This window comes from Chiloscyllium plagiosum, unplaced genomic scaffold (genome assembly GCF_037043375.1).
Source record: "Chiloscyllium plagiosum isolate Xiang-an unplaced genomic scaffold, Cpla_swu_hap1 HiC_scaffold_36, whole genome shotgun sequence".
NCBI classification, from domain to species: domain Eukaryota; kingdom Metazoa; phylum Chordata; class Chondrichthyes; order Orectolobiformes; family Hemiscylliidae; genus Chiloscyllium; species Chiloscyllium plagiosum.
Genome location: NW_028270174.1, coordinates 17,144,004 through 17,164,703, shown reverse-complemented (window position 1 = coordinate 17,164,703; position 20,700 = coordinate 17,144,004). Strand labels below are relative to the sequence as shown.

At 40.1% G+C, this 20,700-nt stretch overlaps 1 protein-coding gene across 2 annotated transcripts; it reads left to right on the top strand.

The window, feature by feature from the left end:
* The first annotated feature begins 217 nt into the window (after positions 1 to 217).
* On the top strand, positions 218 to 17,515 carry abraxas1 (abraxas 1, BRCA1 A complex subunit). 2 transcript variants are annotated; one of them, XM_087980000.1, is made up of 7 exons: positions 218 to 309; positions 3,535 to 3,601; positions 5,439 to 5,632; positions 5,773 to 5,892; positions 7,448 to 7,532; positions 12,267 to 12,381; positions 13,934 to 17,515. In XM_087980000.1, the coding sequence occupies exons 3-7, from the start codon at positions 5,484 to 5,486 to the stop codon at positions 14,380 to 14,382; spliced, it is 918 nt and encodes a 305-aa protein (XP_087836126.1). In that variant the 5' UTR covers positions 218 to 309; positions 3,535 to 3,601; positions 5,439 to 5,483; the 3' UTR covers positions 14,383 to 17,515. The 2 variants fall into 2 exon arrangements, with proteins under 2 accessions (XP_087836126.1, XP_087836125.1); XM_087979999.1 differs by lacking the exon at positions 218 to 309 and adding an exon at positions 2,578 to 2,607.
* Positions 17,516 to 20,700: the final 3,185 nt, after the last annotated feature.

Here is a 20,700-nt window from a genome sequence, read left to right as displayed (position 1 = left end):
TGATTGTGCTAAAGAGTGTGTAAAATTTTAATTATTACCGATCACAATTGGGCTAGTTCAGAAATCACTGTCAGTGTGAGATCCCTCAAATATGCAGAAGTAGTTGAAAATGTTCTCGAGTTAATTCTCAGGCTTAACGGCCCAGTTTTTAGTAACACATTTTAATTATACTCTAACAGAAAACTTAGAGGTCAGTTTTATAATTTTTTTCTTCACAGGAAGGATTTCTCCTCGGGGAAATCAAAGCTGAAGCAAAAAACAGTATAACTGATTCCCAGTTGGATGATATTGAGGTGGTGCACACCATAGGTGAGCTATTTGATCTGTAGTCTGCTTTCCATTGTATTTTCATGGTAAAAATAGGCAGCTTTGTTGTAGCTAAGTGTGTCAGTTCTTCAACTAGGATTAGTCATAATTCAGCTTTTTGGATCGACGTGTATTAATTTCAGCTTTTATTAAAACAGGCTAGTGCATCCTGTAAAGGTCTCGCCTTCTTAACCTTGGTCCTTGCCTGAGGCGTGGTGACCGTCAGGTTCAATTCACCACCAGTCATCTATCTCTAATGAGACAGCACTACAGTCCTCTGGGACTGGTGAAAACTGCTACAGATCTCTGGAATCAAAACCTGTTACATGTGACTGTAGTCTTGACAAGACAATTCAAAAGAAAGATTTAAGATTTATGGCTGTGACTTTTCCAAAATAAATGTATAATTGTCTTCTGCAATGCTTTGTCAATTAATGCACACTTTTGTGTTGGATAGTTGGAGATTGTCTCTTTTTTTGATCTCAGCTGGGCCAGTGCGCTCAAATTATATATAGGTGTATAGGAGAAGGAAGAAAGGTGTCTTTTGAGGGCAGGATCAAGCTTTGATGTGTGCACCTTATTGTCAAATCACATTGTCCTGAACAATCTAGACTTAGGCATGAAGAACATGCAGATACAGCTGAATATCTTTGGGGCCATGTCTCAAGGTGAGCAAGGCCAGCAACTTCTATTTATAAAACACCATTGTCAGCAAATCATCCCAAGACACCCCACAAGTATGTTACCAAAGAAAAGCTAGCATCAACCTACATGAGGTATTAGGACAAGTGAACAAGAGGTTGGTTTTAAAGTACCTCTTAACGGAAGAGAGATGGGGGAGGATTAGGGAAGTAATTAAGAGCTGAGGACTAGACATCAGGAATGCATTAGATGCCAATGTCTGAGGAGTGGAGCAGTTTGAAAACTGGGGGTGAAAATTTCAAAATTGAGCTATTGCTGAGGTGAAGCCAATCCAGGTGTAGGTCAGTGAGTCTTCATGGAGTATATAGAATATTGGAGGGGACATGTGCTGAACATTCCCACTTACATTCCTGTAGAAAGTTGCTAGTCATGTTGTAATGAAGCTAGAGGAGAGAGGAAGAAAGTTATTACGAGACTCGATCATCAATCATTGTTGAATTGCAACAGTTAACATCATTGAAGATCTAGGGACAGATTGTGACTTTGATCTTAATAAGCCTGGAATTTTAGGAGACTAGAAAGAAACTGTAGCTCTGTGGTGATTTTGGTGATATTTTAGCTTCCTAGTAGCATCATGTCGAAATTCAATCGTGAGACTGTCATGATTCTAATGAAGTGTAACTTGAATGGTGGAAAGCAGCAATCCTGTTTGTTACTTTGAATTGTAAATTGTTTTTGTGGGTCTGTTCGCCGAGCTGGAAGTTTTTGTTGCAAACGTTTCGTCCCCTGCCTAGGCGACATCATCAGTGCTTGGGAGCCTCCTACGAAGCGCTTCTTTGATGTTTCCTCCAGTGTTTATAGTGGTCTGTCCCTGCCGCTTCCGGTTGTCAGTTTCAGCTGCAACAAAAACTTCCAGCTCGGCGAACAGAACCGCAACAACGAGCACCCGAGCTACAAATCTTCACACAAATTTTGTAAATTGTTTTATCTACCAGTAGCATTCCTAAATTACTTGATTTTCAGAGAATGCATACAATTTTAAATTTGCTTAAAGAAATCGGAGTTTTTAGCAACAGCTACAGTACCAAGTTTTTTGAAATGGGTGTAATGGTTGTGATTGTTATGTACAATTTGCAAACCTTCATAATAACCCAATAAGTTGCCTATTACATCACAAACTTTGCAGATCCACCTTTCATGCCAGTTCTTGCTATTCCTGTAGTTTGTTGTTTTAACTTGAACTTATGAAATCTGTTCTTTAACCATGACTTATAAAAGTACCTTTCTAAAAATTAAAATTGTTCATTTCCTATCTACTTTTAAATTTTGTGTGGTTAATATTTGTGAGCACTGTTGACCTTTTCAGAAGAAAGGATTTGCTACAAAACCCAACAACCAAAGGATGCAAACAACCTGTAACTCAACTAATGTTTCTTGCTGATATTAATTGAGCTCCCTCACATTGTAACTGTGAATGGCCTTTAAGGGGAAAGGAAGGAATATTACATATGGAACACTTTATTTCCCTCTATTAGTATGTACAGTTTCCCTCCTGGAAGCTAGTATTACGTGTGGAAATTATTATTCCCCTCTGAACTTTAATGTGTATTTTTCCCCTCTAGATATACAGAAACATATTCCATGTTACTGGCTATTCAGGTACGTGAGCTCAGTTGATAGCTACTCTCAATCCTAAGAATTTTGTGACTCTTGCTTTCAATGGAAATTGCTCAGTCACTTTTCACTTGATTCGTGTATGAAAGGTTAATGGAACTAGTACTCGCACAAGATCTTCTGTTGAGGTTATTAGTAAGTGCAGACTTCATGTGTGGAAATGCCATTAAATGAAATGAAGTAGGTGGTTTTGAAACAAAATTCTTTTGTTTTAGTACTTCAATATGCTTTGATGGGCAAACCTGAGTAAAAGGAAATAGTTTGTATATCTATATTAGTCATGGTGTTAACATCCTCTGGTGTCTAACAGTATGCTCTCAATGAATGGTGGAGAGTGTTGGAGTGACAAGTTTTCTCTTTTGCACTGTCAATTCTTTAATGAGTTTGTTAATTCAGACATCAGAGGTAAAATGGGAATTGGTGTGCCGTATCAAATTTGTTATAAACAGGACTGAGATTGTCTACATGCAGCATGAGCTACAGTGCCAGTAATAAGAACTTTCCAAAAGACACTTGTAGCTATAATATCACAACAATGCTACTAGACCTTGACAACATAACTATGAGTGACAGACTATGTCGCAAAATGTTTGCAATGTGACCAGTTCTTCATTGGTACAAGTGCTAACCCTTAAATTACTTTAACATACAGGAGTAATGGTACTTTTTCATCTTGATAGCATTTTAAAACATAGAAGTGATCCACCTTATTGTGTCATATGGATCATCATTGTGATTTTGTCCATATTACTGAAAGTAGCTGAGTTATAACATAAGCAGTACCAAGTTTTGTAAGTATGGGCATTGTGCCAAAATTAAAGCTGAAAGTCATACAGTTAGAGTGGAAACTAAGATACACAGTGCTTTTTGAATTGAAGTGATGTTATGAATGTTCTATCTGTCTTTTTACAGTTTTTATAACTCTGCTGGTGAAGTGGACGAAAGAGCATTGCAGAAAATACTGTTAAATCAGGAAAAGGTATTGTCAAGACCAGCTGATGCAAAATAATCAAGAAGATTTTCTGTTTGATTGGCATTTAACAAATTATTCAGGCTTTAATTTAACACCTGGTTGTACGTTTTATAGTTTGAAAAAGTTGTCTAGTAATTGTTGAGAGTGTTGCTAAAACGCTCATCTGATTGGTTGAGTATAACAGTTTTATTTGCAGTCAGGAATTAGTGTGGCTTCACAATCTTGTTCTTGGTGACATGCAGAAAACTGAAGTTCTTTAGCTTTCATCTGGTATGTTGAATCTTCTATAAATTTAGTCCAGTTAGTTCTGAGTTTTAGTTTTGTTTCCTGAAACAGCTCGTTAAGAGCTATTAATAACAGCTTTAAATTAATCAGGATGTGTCATGAGATCTTGCTGTATAATATCAATTTGATGCCTTCATACAATACATGCAGTAATATATGGTCTGTGTCTGCAGGAAAATCTTTGTCTTTAATGATAGGGGCATGTATTCTCTAAAAAGAGCAACTTCCTTTAAACTAATTGCACTGCCCTTGGAAAACCTTTGGCAGTTTTCTTTGGAAAAATTGGGGAAGATCACATCAACCAATAAGAATCTGTTATGGAGAAGAGGATTTGACTTAGTACAGTTGGTGACTGTAATGCAGACTTGTGTTGACTGATTTAATTTAACTTGAGGCTACATTTGTGATTTTGAAATATTTTAGTTTTTAAATTGTAGTTATACTGGGCCCAGGTGTTGTGCTAAAATCATTGTTTAGATGAACTTATGAAAGCTGGACTATCAGTGCTCCAGATTTTTGAATTGTGCCTATGACTGAAAGGTCAATGTCTCCCGAGTGTCCAATACCCTCTTCAACCTTTAATGTTATAGAAAGGTTCTCTGTATTTTCTGTGACAAATCAAGACTTCATTGGCAGTTTTGAGGATATTTTCTCTCCTAAATTTCCTTGCATTTTTACACTCCACTCATTTCAATTTCCAACCAAGGTCTGATTATACACTTTTGCAGTTGACCAGGAGGACCAGTTTTTGGATCAGTTGGGGAAACATTACAAACACACATGAAAAAGGGAAGAATTTCAAATTTAGTTTGAATCCTGCCTATGCTGTTTGAGATTCTTCTATTCATTAACATTGAGGACCTTTTGTTTCAAAGCAGCTTTGAGTGGCAGAGGGCCAGAGCACAAGACCTTGTTGCCCACAATGTGGCATTATTTGGGAATAAGTCTATGATATTCTCAGGGTGCAGTTAAAGCAGGTAGTTGAATTTCACAGATGAGCTTTACTTCACATCTGACACTATCTCACTTGGGAATCTTGCAATATGATGTTCAAAGTGGAACGTGTTACCTTTTGAAGCTTTGTGAAATCAATCAAAAATAATGCTTAAAATTTTAAAAACAAATTTTCCTGCACTGTTTATTTCAGGGAACCTTGGGTCCACAAGTAAATGTTTGCCAAAGTTTTGAGATTTGTTGAATTATACTATGAAAGTGCACATAAAAAGTTAACTACTGTTATGTGCACTTGCTTGGTTAATTGCTATGTACGGTGCATGCAGATGGTTAATGGCTAGGCAGAATACATGGTGGTAATTAACGATTGACATAAGTGCAGGTAGTTAACTGTCAGGTGACTTAAATATGTTTAGGTAACTGCTGGGTGATAAGGATGAAAGAAGTTAACTGTTGGGGGGCATATTTTTTAATTGACTCAGCCGTGATAATAACAGCTTCTTTGGTAAATGACTTAAATTTCAAAATTGATTGTTGTTCCACACTTTCCCATGTTTTAACCTGGGTCTAGATCTAAATTTACTTGTACTTCTTCCCCCCTTAGAATGTAATTGGTTGGTATAAGTTCAGACGTAACACAAATCAGACCATGACATTCCGAGAACGTCTCCTTCACAGGAACCTTCAGAAGCATCTGAAAAACCAACAGTTGGTGTTTTTTCTCTTTACCAGCAAGTTAAGCAGAGAGAATGGCTCCACGCATAGTCTGGAGTATACGCTGTATAAACCCCAGGGCAGGTAAGCATCATGCAGATTTTTTTCAAACTGTATTGTCAGCTGGTGCAAGTTTGAGAAATGTAGTCAATGTAAAACATTTTATAGCCCATTTCAAAAATAATTTTAAAGCTGAATATTTATTTTGTTCTTTTCAAATTTAGTTTTATTGAGCGAATACCTATATCCGTTACCAATCTAGGAATGTCTGAACAACAAGACTACAAAACATTTTCTGGACCGAGTAGTGCAGGTGGCTATAGTCGAGCAATGAAGAAACACAGGTAGAAAACACAATTTGTCCTATCTACTGTGATAATTAACAAAGATGCTGTGGAATGTGACCCTACCACTTAAGGGTACTTGTTAGAGGGTAAGGAGTAGTGATGGTGAAGTAAATATGAACGTGATGTTGGCATCTGGCAAGTGCCCACAATAAATAACACTATTTTCCCTCATACTTTGGATCAAATATTAATACTGACACAGCTGCATTTTTTAAAATTATAGTTTGCCTTGTAGTGGCATGTTCAGAATGCACTGAAGACAGAATTTCAGAAATTCTGTTTTTAAAAAGAAAATGTACTCTCAACTTGTGGGATGAGTCTTCTCTCACCATGTGCTACCTCTGGAATCTCCAATAGTACATGCAATTCATTGAGTTTGTACTGTTTGGTCTGCTGTGTATTAGTGAACCAGAAGCTGTGTTACTGCCATCATCTGGATGCAGCCAGTTTGATCATTTTTAAATTTTAATTTACCAGATAACTTTGGGTAAACTTGAAATAAGACAGCTGCTGCAGATTTGAATTAGATTTTATTGGAAGTATTTATTTGAAAAGAAGCATTTTCAAAATTAATTGAGGAAAATGAAATTTTCACAGTTTATCAAGTTTTCATTTCTGGCCTATTTACCCAAGTTTGAACTCTCGATTGTTTTATGTTTTATCCTTTTTTAATCAGTAAATACAGATGAAGGATTTAGGTCCATGATACAGGACATCCCATGATTGAGAAGAATGTAAGGCGAGTTAAATTAGAAAGCATTAATCAGATTGACAGAATTTAAGTTTTAAAAACTTGGAAGTTTTGACTGATGTCTCGCCATTTGAAAATTCATAAAAAGATGTCCTGAACTGTTCTAGCTACTCAAAAGCCATCTCTGACAATCAGCTTAAATATATGTCACCAAAATAATGAGCAACTGAGGTTAATGGATTAGGTAGTCATTTAGCATAGTCTTCAACTGTTTCTTCCCAACAGTTTCCATAGGTGTTGTGGAAATCTGAATATTATCAGAAATTGTGCATTATTTCACTGTACGTGTAGTTACGTAAATGACAGTGTAAAGAAATACATGGTTGACACGAACCTGCAAACGGGTTGTAATTGGTACAAATCAAAATATGGTGGCAATTCTGTGACATTGAGCAGAATTCAATATGATGTGATTTGCATTTGAATTATTTTAGAACAAATATGACAGTGCAGAAGGCATGGTGAAATAGCAATGGTTCAAGCAGAGTGGAATGTTTAACATTGTGTTAGACATCAAGTCTATGTTAAACTTAATGGAAGTTATCATTGCTGAACCCGGGCCAATATTTAGAGTAGACCTGAAATCTGTTAATAGTTGGGCATTTAGTTTGATCAAAACATTTCCCTTGGTTGCGAGGAGGGACCAATGTTGGGTTCATTACTTATTCTTAATATGTCGGTTATCAATAAAATATCACTTCTTTCCCTAGTATAGTAGTGAGACAGTCATAAAATCAAACATTTTTGAAAGATGGATAAGATAAATTGGAGTGTGTGAGACCAGTACTTTTCTTCTTACAGACTTGTGTTTTTTGATCAAGAAGGCTCCTTAAAAGAGGTTCAGAGAATTAAAGGAATGTATGGTACACTGCAGGAAGAATTGAAGGTAACTGGAATATCAATCACAGACTTATTGTGCAATACTGTTCCATCCAGTTGCAGTTCTAAGGCTGGCTATAAATGCTGGTATTTTGTATGTTTCGTTGCTTGTTTCACTATTAACTAGTTATTCATATGAAATTCTGTTGTTCCATTCACAGTATGCAGTACGATTTAAAATATATCCAGGATTGTTAAACTATAAACAAACTCCAGGACTACTATCTTATGACGTTATGGCACCATTTCTGTATCCAAATCTAGTTTAAGAAAGTAGGATAAGAATGACATCTGTCATGTTCTTCAGAGACCGTTATGACTTATATGATTCAAACATATAAGTATATACCAAAAATCAGTGATAAAGATGCAAAGAATGGCCCTCTGGCTTAACTTTTTTTAAGAAACAGGAATGTGGGCTAGTCACTCCTTTGAGTCTATTCTCCTCCACCTATGTGATAAAGGCTGATTTCTATCTTAATTCCACAAGTCCAGTTCCATATACTTAGTGTTTCCGAACTCTTTTCTGAATATCTTGGCCCTGAATTTAGAAATACATTCCCAGACTCCCCACCAGTCTCACAGATAAGGATATTTCCAATTACCAGGCCATGGTAAGCTAGCTAATCTCAGCTGGGACAGTGCTCAAAGTGCTACCCTTCACCTCTTTGTTTGTAGGAAGAAAGAATTGGATTGGGTGGTGAGGATGGAGAAATGAGTAATGTCACGCTAACAAAAGCCATAAAAGTAGGTAGTCGAGCAATTCTCAACAGCACTTTTGGGGGAAAATAGCCATCCGGCTCAGCAGAGAAGTTAGTTTTCTGCGAGTCTCTTGTACAGACTTGCCGTGTTGTTCAAGATTATTTCCAGCTTTCCCTAGTCCTGAGCAATTTTGGATATCCAGGCATGGGAAGACAGAAATTAGAATATACAAGATCACCAATTCAGTATTATTTATTTAGAGTCTTTGAGATCTGCAGCACAGAAACAGACCCTTTGGTCCAATTTGTCCATGCCAACCAGATATCCTAAACAGATTCAATTCCATTCATCAGCATTTGGCCCATATCCCTCTAAGCCCTTCCTATTCATGTGCCCATCCAGATGCCCTTTAAATGTTGGTATTGTACCATCTCTGGTAGCTCATTCCCTATAAGCACCACCCTCTGCATGAAAATGTTGCCCCTTAGATCCCTTTTACATCTTTCCCCTCTCACCTTAAACCTATGCTTTGGACTTCACCCTTTTCATGCCCTGCATGATTTTATAAGTCTCTATGAGGTCCACTCTCAGCCTCTGACGCTCTGGGAAAATGGCCCCAGTCTATTCAGTTTCTCATTTTAGCTCAAACCCTCCAACCCTGGCAAAATTCTTCTAAATCTTTTCTGTACCCTTTCAAGTTTCACAACGTCTTTCCTATTAATTTGACTTCCTGGTTTAGGGTAACACTTCTGCTTTTCACTTGACGTCATGGCAGGAAATGGGTTGGCAGAAGTGGTCAAGGAATGAAGGATCTTCCTGGTCTGTCTAACTGACCACCACCTACAATGTCAAACAAGGTGACGTTATAAAGCTAAACCACAGGGAAAATTAGGAACATTGATTTGAACACCTACTGGCAGGCAGCTAAAAGCAGGAAATATGAAAGTACCTTCTCCACCTCAGTAGTTGAAACTGAAATGAGTAAACCTGAAGCACCATGGAGAGAAAACATTGGGCTAAATTAACTCAATCACTCCAATGGACTCCCACTATATATCCTGTGGCACAGCCAGAAACTCCATTTCAATCAAGCTAAGCCTCTGGTTGCTGTACCTAATCCAGAGGGACTGCTGGCATTGGAAGTTCCTACCGTTCTGGCTGAACTTTGTTTGACACTAATTTGTGGCTAGTGCTGATGTCAGATGAGAAGTGCCAGGCACAAGAAAGAAGCAAGCGTGCAACAGCAGAACAATTCAGCTTAGTCTTTCTTAAGAAAATCACACTCTAAATTTTTGCTATAAATTCTGTGTGTTAGGATTGAGCCCTCCACTACCACCTAATGAAGGAGCGACGCTCCGAAAGCTAGTGTAGTTCCAATTAAACCTGTTGGACTATAACCTGGTGTTGAGATTTTTAACTTTGTACACTCCAGTCCAACACCGACATCTCCAAATTAAGAAAATTCGGCAGTGGCCTGAAGAGAGTTTCATAAGGAAGCTGGCACACATTAATGGCGACAACACACTGGCCATACTGCTTTCTCCGACACATCGAGTGTCACCTATCGTGCCTCTAATTTAAAATCTTAGTTTTGTTTCCAATTGTCTAAAGTGGCCTTTCCTGTCTTCACCAATAACATGGGGTTGCCCAACATGTCCTCATATGGGGACAGTCTTCAGATAGGGGGGTGGTTAGGGTGGGGGGGGGGGGGGGTGGAGGAAGACATAAGGTGAAGCAGTATTTGTACTTTTTCAATCAAGTCTATTGTGTTCACTGCTCACAATGCAGACTTCTGCATATTGGCAGGACCAAACAGACCAGTGACCACTTTATAGAACATCTCTGCTATGTCTGCAAGAATGACCCTTACTTTATGGTCACTGAAATTTGAATAAACTGTCTTTCTTTAATGCTCACATTGCTGCAGTGGTCCAACGAAGCCCAATGAAAACAAGAGTTACAGCATCATATTATCTGATTAGGCAGATTACAACCTTCAGGACTCTATACTGAGTTCATAACTTCAGAGCATGAACTCTGTCCTTAATTTTGTTTACTGTCATCTCCCTGCGTGTTATAATTCACTCTGTTATTCACTACTCTTCATTGTTCCCCCATCACTCTCTGCTACCAGAAGCACTCCCTTTACCTATTGCCTTTTATAATCTGGTCCACTTGTTGCTTCTCCCTCTTTCTCCACAGCATGTAACCCATCACTTTTCCAGCTCCCTTTGACTCCAAAGAATAGTTATATTGGACTTGAAACATTCACTGTTTCTCTGTCCACAGATGCTGCAAGACCTGCTGAGTTTCTCCAACTATTTGTTTATACTTCAGATCGCAAGTATCGACAATACTTTGCTTTTATTCTATTGGCTCAGTTTGTTAGAAGCACCAAATGTGGTGCACCTGGGCTATAAGATGCAGATTTTAATAGCTGGCATTTTGTTTTTAACAAAATCTGATAAGGTACTGACTTTACCTGTTTGGATTGATGTGATGCAAAGGAGACTTGAACAGATTTTCCATATGTGATTCATCACAGGCTGCTGGAGTCCACCATCTTGTGATTGTTCATAAATGGGGATTGAAAGATTGGGAGTAATTTTTTCAGTCATTGGTCTTGGGTCAGGTTAATTAGCGACATTGTGGGTAATCTTGAATAAGAATCAGAAGGAAGACGGCGAGAATCTCTTGAGAGGTATAATATCAAGAATGTGCTTTCTGAAAGCAGGGGAGAGGGATTGAGGGAAGCAAATTCATTTCACTTGCAAAAGGAAATTAAATATATACTTGAAAAGAAAACAAATTATGTGGTGAAAGCCCTTTTGAAGTGTCTGCGCAAGCACAATGGACCGAATGGTGTCTCGTTCTGCAAAATTATGATTCCATTTCTGTTGTATTGATATCGAGGAATGAAAAACAATTGCTTTGATTGAATATTGAGCCAGTAAGCCTATGAACTTAAGTGCATGGCTTTAATTCAAAATGGACAACCAAAACTGCAGATAACTTGAGCTGTGCTCCAGTTGCAGTCAAATATGGATTTTGCACAATTGCACGGTTTACGATTGTACTCTATGCTCTTGTTGTTTTTAATTACGTCACTCATCTGGATATTTCTACTATTTTTGTATTTGAGCCTCTGGTTCTCGATCGAGTTGGAGAGTCATAATCGTAGTCTTTCCATTGAATGTGTTTTCATATTTTTCTCTTGCCTTTGTCCACATTCAATTGCATATTCCACCCATCAGCCCATTTCACAAAGCTGTTTGTCGTGTTGAAATCTCTTAGTTCTCCTTTGAGTTTGTCAAACCACCTGCTTAAGTGTTGTCAGCAATTATTTTTATAGAACATTTAAAATTTCATCTTTTTGATTATTTGCCTGTATAGATTTTGTCTCAGATCTGATTAGTTTTTGCTAATCACATGACCATAATGCATTTTTTCACATATCACTATCATTTTCTGCTCCCAGCTTGTCTATCACTCCAGCTAAATCTCTCCTCTTCCCACACTTGCTACTCACTGCTTCCTGTGAAAACAACAGAACGATACTCAATCATTAGCAGAGCGAGTTGATAACAAAGTGGAATAAAAGAGACAGTGACATAATAATCAAGACCAACAAGAAATAGTTAAAAATCACACAACACCAGGTTATAGTCTAACAGGTTTATTTGGAAGCACTAGCTTTCAGGGCGCTGCTTCTTCATCAGTGGTTGCCTGATTAAGGAGCAGCGCTCCGAAAGTTAGTGCTTCCAAATAAACCTGTTGGACTATAACCTGGTGTTGTGTGATTTTTAACTTTGTACATCCCAGTCCAACACTGGCATCTCCAAATCATAACAAGAAAGAGACTTTTGACACATTGTCAATATTTATGAAATATAACTATATAAATTTGTCCGTGCGATTGACCATGCAAGATGTTTGAAATGTTATTTTTGCTTTAGGTATGCATTTTTGTTCAAGAACTTTCAACTTGTATGGATAATAAATTCCACATTTTCGTTACTTAAATCCCACCATGTCACAGACAACTTGTTTAAAGGTAGAAGAAAGTGAACGCTCGGTGGAACGTTTGCTAACTGATGTACAACAACTCAGGAAAATGGTATCTGAGAAGAAAAAGCTGTACACACTGATTCCAGGTATGAATGAGGAACTGGTCAGTACTGGGCTAAATATTCTAGCATACAGCTTTCTGAACATTTTCTCAATGTCACCCATTTAATGCCTCCAGTAACAAGACCAATATTTCTGCAGCCTATGGCTGTAGCAGCATTTGAGCCTCAAAGAATAACTATATTGTTGTGCCCACCAACATAAAAGCACGAATATTTCAAGGGGTGTCATACTGTCAAGATTCAGTCTGAGCTCCATGGCCACCATTGTCATGGACCTTGCAAAGCCGAAATCTTACCCCATAAATAACAGTTTGGGAGTCTCTCTTCTTGCACAAGATATTAACGTCTAATTCTGGTAGAAAAGATAAGAGCTTGAAGGTTTCAAAAAGGAGTTAAGTTTATAAGAAAACTGAAATGGAAGTTAAAATTAAATCCAAGATAGTGTGGAGTGTTATCTTCCTAGAACAGGAGTAAGGCCATGTAGCCATACTATAGCTCAAGCACTAAGAATTTTGTGGTTGCTCCTTTCCAGCTGTATTGACAAAAGATAAGTAGACCATAAGAGAATTTTTTTTCATGCATCGTTAACTAAAATTTGAAAGCTCATGAGGATACAGAATGCACTTTTCAAACACCTAATGAGCTTCATATGAGCTACCTATTAGAATACTGTAGGATATTATGAATGGTCATACTTGATGCATTTACCTCTCATTTGTTCTGAAGTAGAAAAAATATCGATGTGATAAAATTAACTTACCATTTGGTTCCTTCCCCCACCCCCATTTGTGGTAGCTTAATTACTCTAATCAAGGGTAACATTGGGACTACTAATTCCAACATATCCAAATTAAGGAAACTGAAAAGTCAGGCAATACTCTGGATTGTTCTTCAACAACTTCTACTTGTGATGCATATAACCATAGATGGAGGTAAGGTTGGATTTAGGTCTAATGGGTTGAGATGATAGATTAGCCTGCTGACGATTGAATGCAAAGAAAGGACACTTGTGCAGATTCCCAGAATGCCGCTTGGCAGCATTTGAGACAAAAAAAAAACTGCAGATGCTGGAATCCAAGGTAGACAAGCAGGAGGCTGGAAGAACACAAGCCAGGCAGCATCAGGAGGTGGAGAAGTGAGCGTTTCAGGTGTAACGCTTCTTTGGGGTTTGAAGTCCTGAAGAAGGTTTACACCCGAAACGCTGACTTCTCCACCTCTTGATTCTGCCTGGCTTGTTGTGTTCTTCCAGTCTTCTGCTTGTTTACCTTGTAACATTTAAGCATCTGGATGAGCACTTAAAATGCCAGGTTATAGTAGACAATGGACCAAGTGCAGGTAAATGGGTTAATATAGCTAGACGTTTAGTGGTGGGGATAGACATGGTGGGCTGAAGGGCCTGTTTCTCTAATGTACAACTCTGACTCCAAGACCTGATTTGGGACTTCCAGAATAAGGCAGTGAAAGGAAGAACAATAAAATTGCATCTTTAATAGATTTATAGCTGTTTTTTCCCACGGTCCTATATTGGCATTAATGCAAATGTATTTATGTTTTTCTAATTTTTTTTACAATGCAGGAGAGAGACAGAATCATGACCTGGTAGAAAACAACATACACTTGTGTCAGGCTTTGAAGAAAGTTTTCCCAAACTCAAAACTTTTACAGTCTGTGTCAATTACAAGAGATGGTCAAGTGGTGCCAGTTCAGTGTCACAACGAAGATAACAGGGTGAACGTAAAGGACACTTTCACTCGAGTTTCAGCCAAAAGCATCCATGTGTCTTCGTCAGAAAGGGCTAATGCTTCTGGGATTACATGTAAACGCAAGGCAAAAAACTGTCTTAATCGCCCAAGTCGGGGTAAAAAACGGAGAACAGTCTGGCCAAAGGTCAGGAGATCAGCAAGTAAAGACAGTGAGGATAGTGAAAATGATTCAGTGAACATACTGACTGGGTCAGAGAATGAAGGGGATGTGCTGGATCAGTACAGCAATGATTTAACGCCTTCAGCTTCACCAACATTCTGAACTTTGCAGACACTCAGACCTGAAATGCAGTAAAGCACTCCCCACTTATGAAATGCAAAGTGCCAAATCTTTTTCTATACATATACTGAAAAGGATGTTCGCGTTTCTTCAGATGGAAAGCATGTTGCAACTTAAGGAGGAGGAAAGTATTTTGCTTTTTTAAAAGTAATCGCAGTGACTTAACCTGGTTTGAGACATTTGACAGCTATACTGGAGGCCGAAATGGTTTTAATTTTTTTGCAGCATCAATGCAGCTATGATGAGGTTAAAACATGGTTTGGAATACTGTTGTTTCACTTTTTGTGCCTGGAATTAAATTTCTCTTCTCTCCTGCCTTTAGCCTTTGAAAAGCAGTTCTGTTTTCTGCTCCTTCTTTTAGTCTTCCCCAACTTTGACATCCAGTTTCCATTCTGTGCACTCCAGGCTACTCAATACGCTTCTCTCAATAAATGCCGAAGATGGAGCCTCCTGTTGAGTGGTCATCTAAGTCGAGTGGGTAATTTCTTCACGTCTGAAACATTAGGTTGGGGGGAGGGGAAGGAAAATACGGAACAATGGTTTTACCCTTGCTGCTAAATAATATTTAACTAAGCATGAGTCAAAAATCAAACTACAGAATGGAAAATACGTGCAAACCTAGGGTTTTTTAAGTTTATAGGGCTGGATGTGCAAAGTCATAATATTTTTGAAAAAAATATAATTCTAATGCACATCTACAAACAACAAACAGCCCAATCTCAGGCTAATTTTCAAGTGTAAAACTGGCCATATTTGATACTGACTTTACCATTCTTTTGAAGCCAGTGTTCTGAACTGAGGCTTAGACATTGTGGATACAAATGAAGCTCACTGCTAATGAATCCTAAAGTGCTTCATGAATGCAATCAGACAAAAATTATCAGCCAAAGAACATAGTCAGAAAGCTGAGTGGAAAAAAAGTAGCTTTTAAAGAGTAAGACAACGGTAAGGATATATAGGAAGAGGGTTCCAAGCTAGGCCTGGATGATTAAAGACACAGCTGCCTGTACTTTGGCAAATAAAATGATGGGCTTAAAAAAGTCTAGAAATGGAGGAAGAAAGTTCTCAGGACTGTAGTGTTGGAGTTTGATCAACAGCTGTGTTTTGGATGCAGAGCATTTGGGGCCAGAAATTCAGGTTCATATAGGATGGAGAGGTTATGAACAGTTTGGTTCAGCCTGACTCATTCACAAGAGTGGGGCAGAAATCAGTAGGTGGAGATCACAATTTTGTTACAGGGGCCAAAAGTTATGACTTCGGTTTTCAGTTTGTGGAAATTTGGTGATTCAAGTTGCTTGTCAACATAGAATGAAATGTTAAAAGCTAATGAGGTAGTGCTGGTTGTTTCCAGCACACGTGCAGTATGACCTATCTTTGATGTTATTAAGGTATGTTGAACACTAATCATCTGACTACAGACTGTTAACTGTTCTGCTTGAAACATTTACAGGAAAAGAATAGAACAAGATAAAAGACTGGCATTTATTAAGGAAGCAATGGCGGTATTGTTGTCGAGCTGGCTGTATCTTTAAAGTTGTGTGCAGTCATGGACCTTAGGCCTAACTTCAAACTGTAGTAATAAAATGGAACGTAGTATTAGAAAATGATATAGGTTGGGCAAACTGTTGTCTACAATACATGTGACAATATCAGTAGCTGCAAGTGGAGATCTCAGTTCCACAAACTGAGATCCTAAGAGTAAGGACATCTCTTATGACTGCTCCCATTGTTGCTTTAAAAGCTGAGGGGCACAAATGTTAAGATTGCCTACAAGTTTTTCCAATGAGGCAAGTTCTGAGAGATTGCAGATGGTCACTTCTGTAGTCATTTAGAAGCTGAGTATCAGCTGGAGGGACCCTCCAGAGCAATGTGTTGCAGCAACCGGTCTGAGGCTTGAGCAGTAGTAGTAATGGTTCATCCTAGACAGATAGATAAAAGTCCTTTATCAGCCATTCTTTGGATATGCGGGGCACATAGAGGCTGAATTTTCTGAATTTAAGTTTATTCTGCATTCTCTTAGAACATGGCTGGTCCATATTCCCATTTGTGTGCTTGTGATTTAAAATTTAACACTCTTTAATGATCTCTGTATCTCAGTTTTGACATTGTTGACAGAGCATCTCACCTCTTTTTGTGGGAGAGAATTCCAAATTCTCTCAGCCTGATTTTCAAATGTGCTGGCTTTGCATAGCTGCAGCATCACTTCACTTTGGAATTCAAACCCTTGAGATCAATGATTGAAATCAAAATTCCACTGCCATTTTTATTTTAAAAATAATGCACAAGTACAAAAGTATTGTGTATGTGACTCCTGAATTCCTTTTTGCACTGTTTCAAAAACATGACAATTTATTTTCCTGATCCGAGGTGGATGGCCTTACAATTTCCACATTGAACTATAGCTTCTATAGTTTTTGCCCATTCCTCTCCCATCTACACAATACCTATGTTATCAACAAACTTGTTTGTACAAGTCATTATTCCTCATGTATGTAGTGAGAAACTATAGCCCATCTACAGATCCCTGGGTAACATCATGTGCCATCTCAATGAATTAACAAGTGCCAGAAGTTATCAGTGACATAGAACAGTGGCATGAATTGATTTTCAGTTGAATGCTGAGGTGGTGACCAGAGTGGTATGTTCATGTACATTATCTGTGCGTTCCCAGAATACAACCACTGGGAAACAGCCTGTGCTGTTGATGGTTGTGGTCACCATCAATGGTATTTCAAGTTACACCCAAGGTGCAGACACCTTCAAAAGATGTCATTACTACCACTACTGATCATTATTGACTTGGAATCTTAATTAAGTTCCCTCACCAAAAATCCCGAGAGACTGATTATCACCAGACGATGGGAATATACCATAATTGATCCCCAACTGCAGAAGAGTTAAGTCCACCTGTAGTTTTATGTATTTCCTCTGTGAGGCTAATTTCACCCCTAGCCCCATCTCTACCTTGATCCTGAAGTGTGGAGCTGCAAGTGTACATAGCCATGTCATCAATATTCCTTTGTGTAAAACTGTTGAAAATGTACCACTGTATCAAATAAAGCCAGTGTGTAATTTTACCCCTTTACAAAAATAAACATTTATACTTTGGCTGTTACATTGTTATTTTTCTATCGTTCTGCAGTGTTTACATGTAATGGCTTGTTTCTTGTAAGAAATGATTTTTTAATATCCATTGTAGTTATTACACTCTTGCCCAGGCACATTTATGAACCAGATAACCACCCTAGGGTTAAGGTCTTTAGTAAACTGCAGACTCTATTGTGGTAATACCCACTGTGAGTTGTAGGACCTATCATGAGTCTCTTATTTACAAACAACCATACTCCAATGTCCTAATGACAAAATCCACAACCAATACTTGTACTCAGACAATTCATGCCATCCACTACTCATGAGTAGTTCACATTTCTACTTGTGTACTGTTAAATTACATTGATGTGGCTGCCGCCCGTCACTTGCTTTTGGAAAAATAAATGAAAAATGTGTTCGTGTTAATTTCCTTGAATAAGTTACATTGCAATTTTTACACTTAGATATATTGTATTTCATGAGATGCTAAGGCTGTAATGTTAGTCAAAATTACTTGTTAGTAGGTACAATTTTATCTCCATACAGAATGAGGTTTTGAAGTTTTAAGTGGGCTCTTCAAGTGAAATGAGATATTAAGTTTAACAAATTGCTAAATTGGGTGATAGTCCAAAACTATTTTGTCATCAAAGACCAAGCTTGTCTCCATGGCAGCAGTTACCAACCCTTCTGTGTGCATCAGTGAACAGCCAATATCTCCAACCTTGAAGAGAAATGGCACTAGTGATGCCTCTGCAAATTCACAGGGTATGTGCTCCAATATCAGTGTGTTCTCTCAGACCAACACCCCCAGCACTGAATCATAGGTTAGCATGCAGGTACTACAAGTGAATAGTAAAGTCAGTTGAATGTGTGATACCATAAACTTCAAAACTATAACCGTTCATGGATTGATAGTCAGCAATAACACTTTCTGGAATACATATAGATGTGAGGAGAAAGTGAGGACTGGAGATCAGAGCTGAAAATGTGTTGCTGGAAAAGCGCAGCAGGTCAGGCAGCATCCAGGGAACAGGAGAATCGACGTTTCGGGCATAAGCCCTTCTTCAGGAATGAGGAAAGTTTGTCCAGCAGGCTAAGATAAAAGGTAGGGAGAAGGGACTTGGGGGAGGGGCGTCAGAAATGTGATAGGTGGAAAGAGGTCAAGGTGAGGGTGATAGGTCAGACTGGGGTGGGGGCGGAGAGGTCGGGAAGAAGATTGCAGGTTAGGAAGGCGGTGCTGAATTCGATGGATTAGACTGAGACAAGGTGGGGGGAGGGGAAATGAGGAAACTGGTGAAATCCGAGTTCATCCCTTGTGGTTGGAGGGTTCCTAGGCGGAAGATGAGGCGCTCTTCCTCCAACCGTCGTTTTGTTGTGGTCTGGCGATGGAGGAGTCTAAAGACCTGCATATCCTTGGTGGAGTGGGAGGGGGAATTGAAATGTTGAGCCACAGGGTGGTTGGGTTGTTTGGTCCGGGTGTCCCAGAGGTGTTCTCTGAAACGCTCCGCAAGTAGCCGGCCTGTCGTCTCAATATAGAGGAGGCCACATCGGGTGCAGAGGATGAAGTGTGTGGAGGTGCAGGTGAAACTGTGGCGGATATGGAAGTTTCCTTTGGGGCCTTGGAGGGAGGTGAGGGAGGAGGTGTGGGCGCAAGTCTTGCACCTCCTGCGGTTGCAGGGGAAGGTGCCGGGAGTGGAGGTTGGGTTGGTGGAGGGTGTGGACCTGACGAGGGAGTGGTCTTTACGGAATGCTGATAGGGGAGGGGAGGGAAATATATCCTTGGTGGTGGGATTCGTTTGGAGGTGGCGGAAATGACGGCGGATGATGCGCTGAACATGGAGATTGGTGGGTTGGTAGGTGAGGACCAGTGGAGTTCTGTCCTGGTGGCGGTTGGAGGGGTGGGGCTCAAGGGCAGAGGAGCAGGAAGTGGAAGAGATGCGGTGGAGGGCATCGTCGACCACGTTGGGGGGGAAAATTGCGGTCCTTGAAGAAGGAGGCCATCTGGGTTGTGCGTTTTTGGAACTGGTCCTCCTGGGAACAGATGCGGCGGAGTCGAAGGAATTGGGAGAATGGGATGGCGTTTTTACAGGGGGCAGGATGGGAGGAGGTGTAGTCCAGGTAGCTGTGGGAGTCGGTCGGTTTGTAGTAGATGTCCGTGTTGATTCGGTCGCCTGAGATAGAAATAGAAAGGTCGAGGAAGGGGAGGGAGGAATCTGAGACTGTCCAGGTGAATTTGAGGTCGGGGTGGAAGGTGTTGGTGAAGTGGATGAACGGTTCAACCTCCTCGTGGGAGCACAAGGCGGCGCTGATACAGTCATCGATGTAGCGGAGGAAAAGGTGGGGCCAGTGTAGTTGCGGAAGATGGATTGTTCCACATATCCTACGAAGAGGCAGGCATAGCTGGGGCCCATGCGGGTGCCCATGGCTACTCCTTTCGTTTGGAGGAAGTGGGAGGATTGGAAAGAGAAGTTGTTCAGGGTGAGGACCAGTTCAGTCAGTCGAAGGAGGGTGTCAGTGGAAGGGTACTGGTCGGTACGGTGGGAAAGAAAGAAGCGGAGGACTTTGAGTCCTTCGTGATGGGGGATGGAGGTGTACAGGGACTGGATGTCCATGGTGAAAATAAGGCGCTGGGGACCGAGGAAGCGAAAATCATGGAGCAGGTGGAGGGCATGGGTGGTGTCCATCTTCCGCAACTACACTGGCCCCACCCCCCGCCTTTTCCTCTGCTACATCGATGACTGTATCGGCGCTGCCTCATGCTCCCACGAGGAGGTTGAACAGTTCATCCACTTCACCAACACCTTCCACCCCGACCTCAAATTCACCTGGACAGTCTCAAATTCCTCCCTCCCCTTCCTCGACCTTTCTATTTCTATCTCAGGCGACCGAATCAACACGGACATGTACTACAAACCGACCGACTCCCACAGCTACCTGGACTACACCTCCTCCCATCCTGCCCCCTGTAAAAACGCCATCCCATTCTCCCAATTCCTTCGACTCCGCCGCATCTGCGCCCAGGAGGACCAGTTCCAAAAACGCACAACCCAGATGGCCTCCTTCAAGGACCGCAATTTCCCCCCCAACATGGTCGACCGCATCTCTTCCACTTCCCGCTCCTCCGCCCTTGAGCCCCGCCCCTCCAATCGCCACCAGGACAGAAACCCCACTGGTCCTCACCTACCAACCCACCAATCTCCATGTTCAGCG

Bases quoted from the DNA above. Each gene is read 5' to 3' on its own strand.
- abraxas1 (XM_087980000.1), top strand. From the start codon at position 5,484: ATGACATTCCGAGAACGTCTCCTTCACAGGAACCTTCAGAAGCATCTG. The intron at 5,893-7,447 runs GTAGAAAACACA...TTCTTCTTACAG, and splicing joins CGAGCAATGAAGAAACACAG to ACTTGTGTTTTTTGATCAAG. The intron at 7,533-12,266 runs GTAACTGGAATA...ACCATGTCACAG, and splicing joins CACTGCAGGAAGAATTGAAG to ACAACTTGTTTAAAGGTAGA.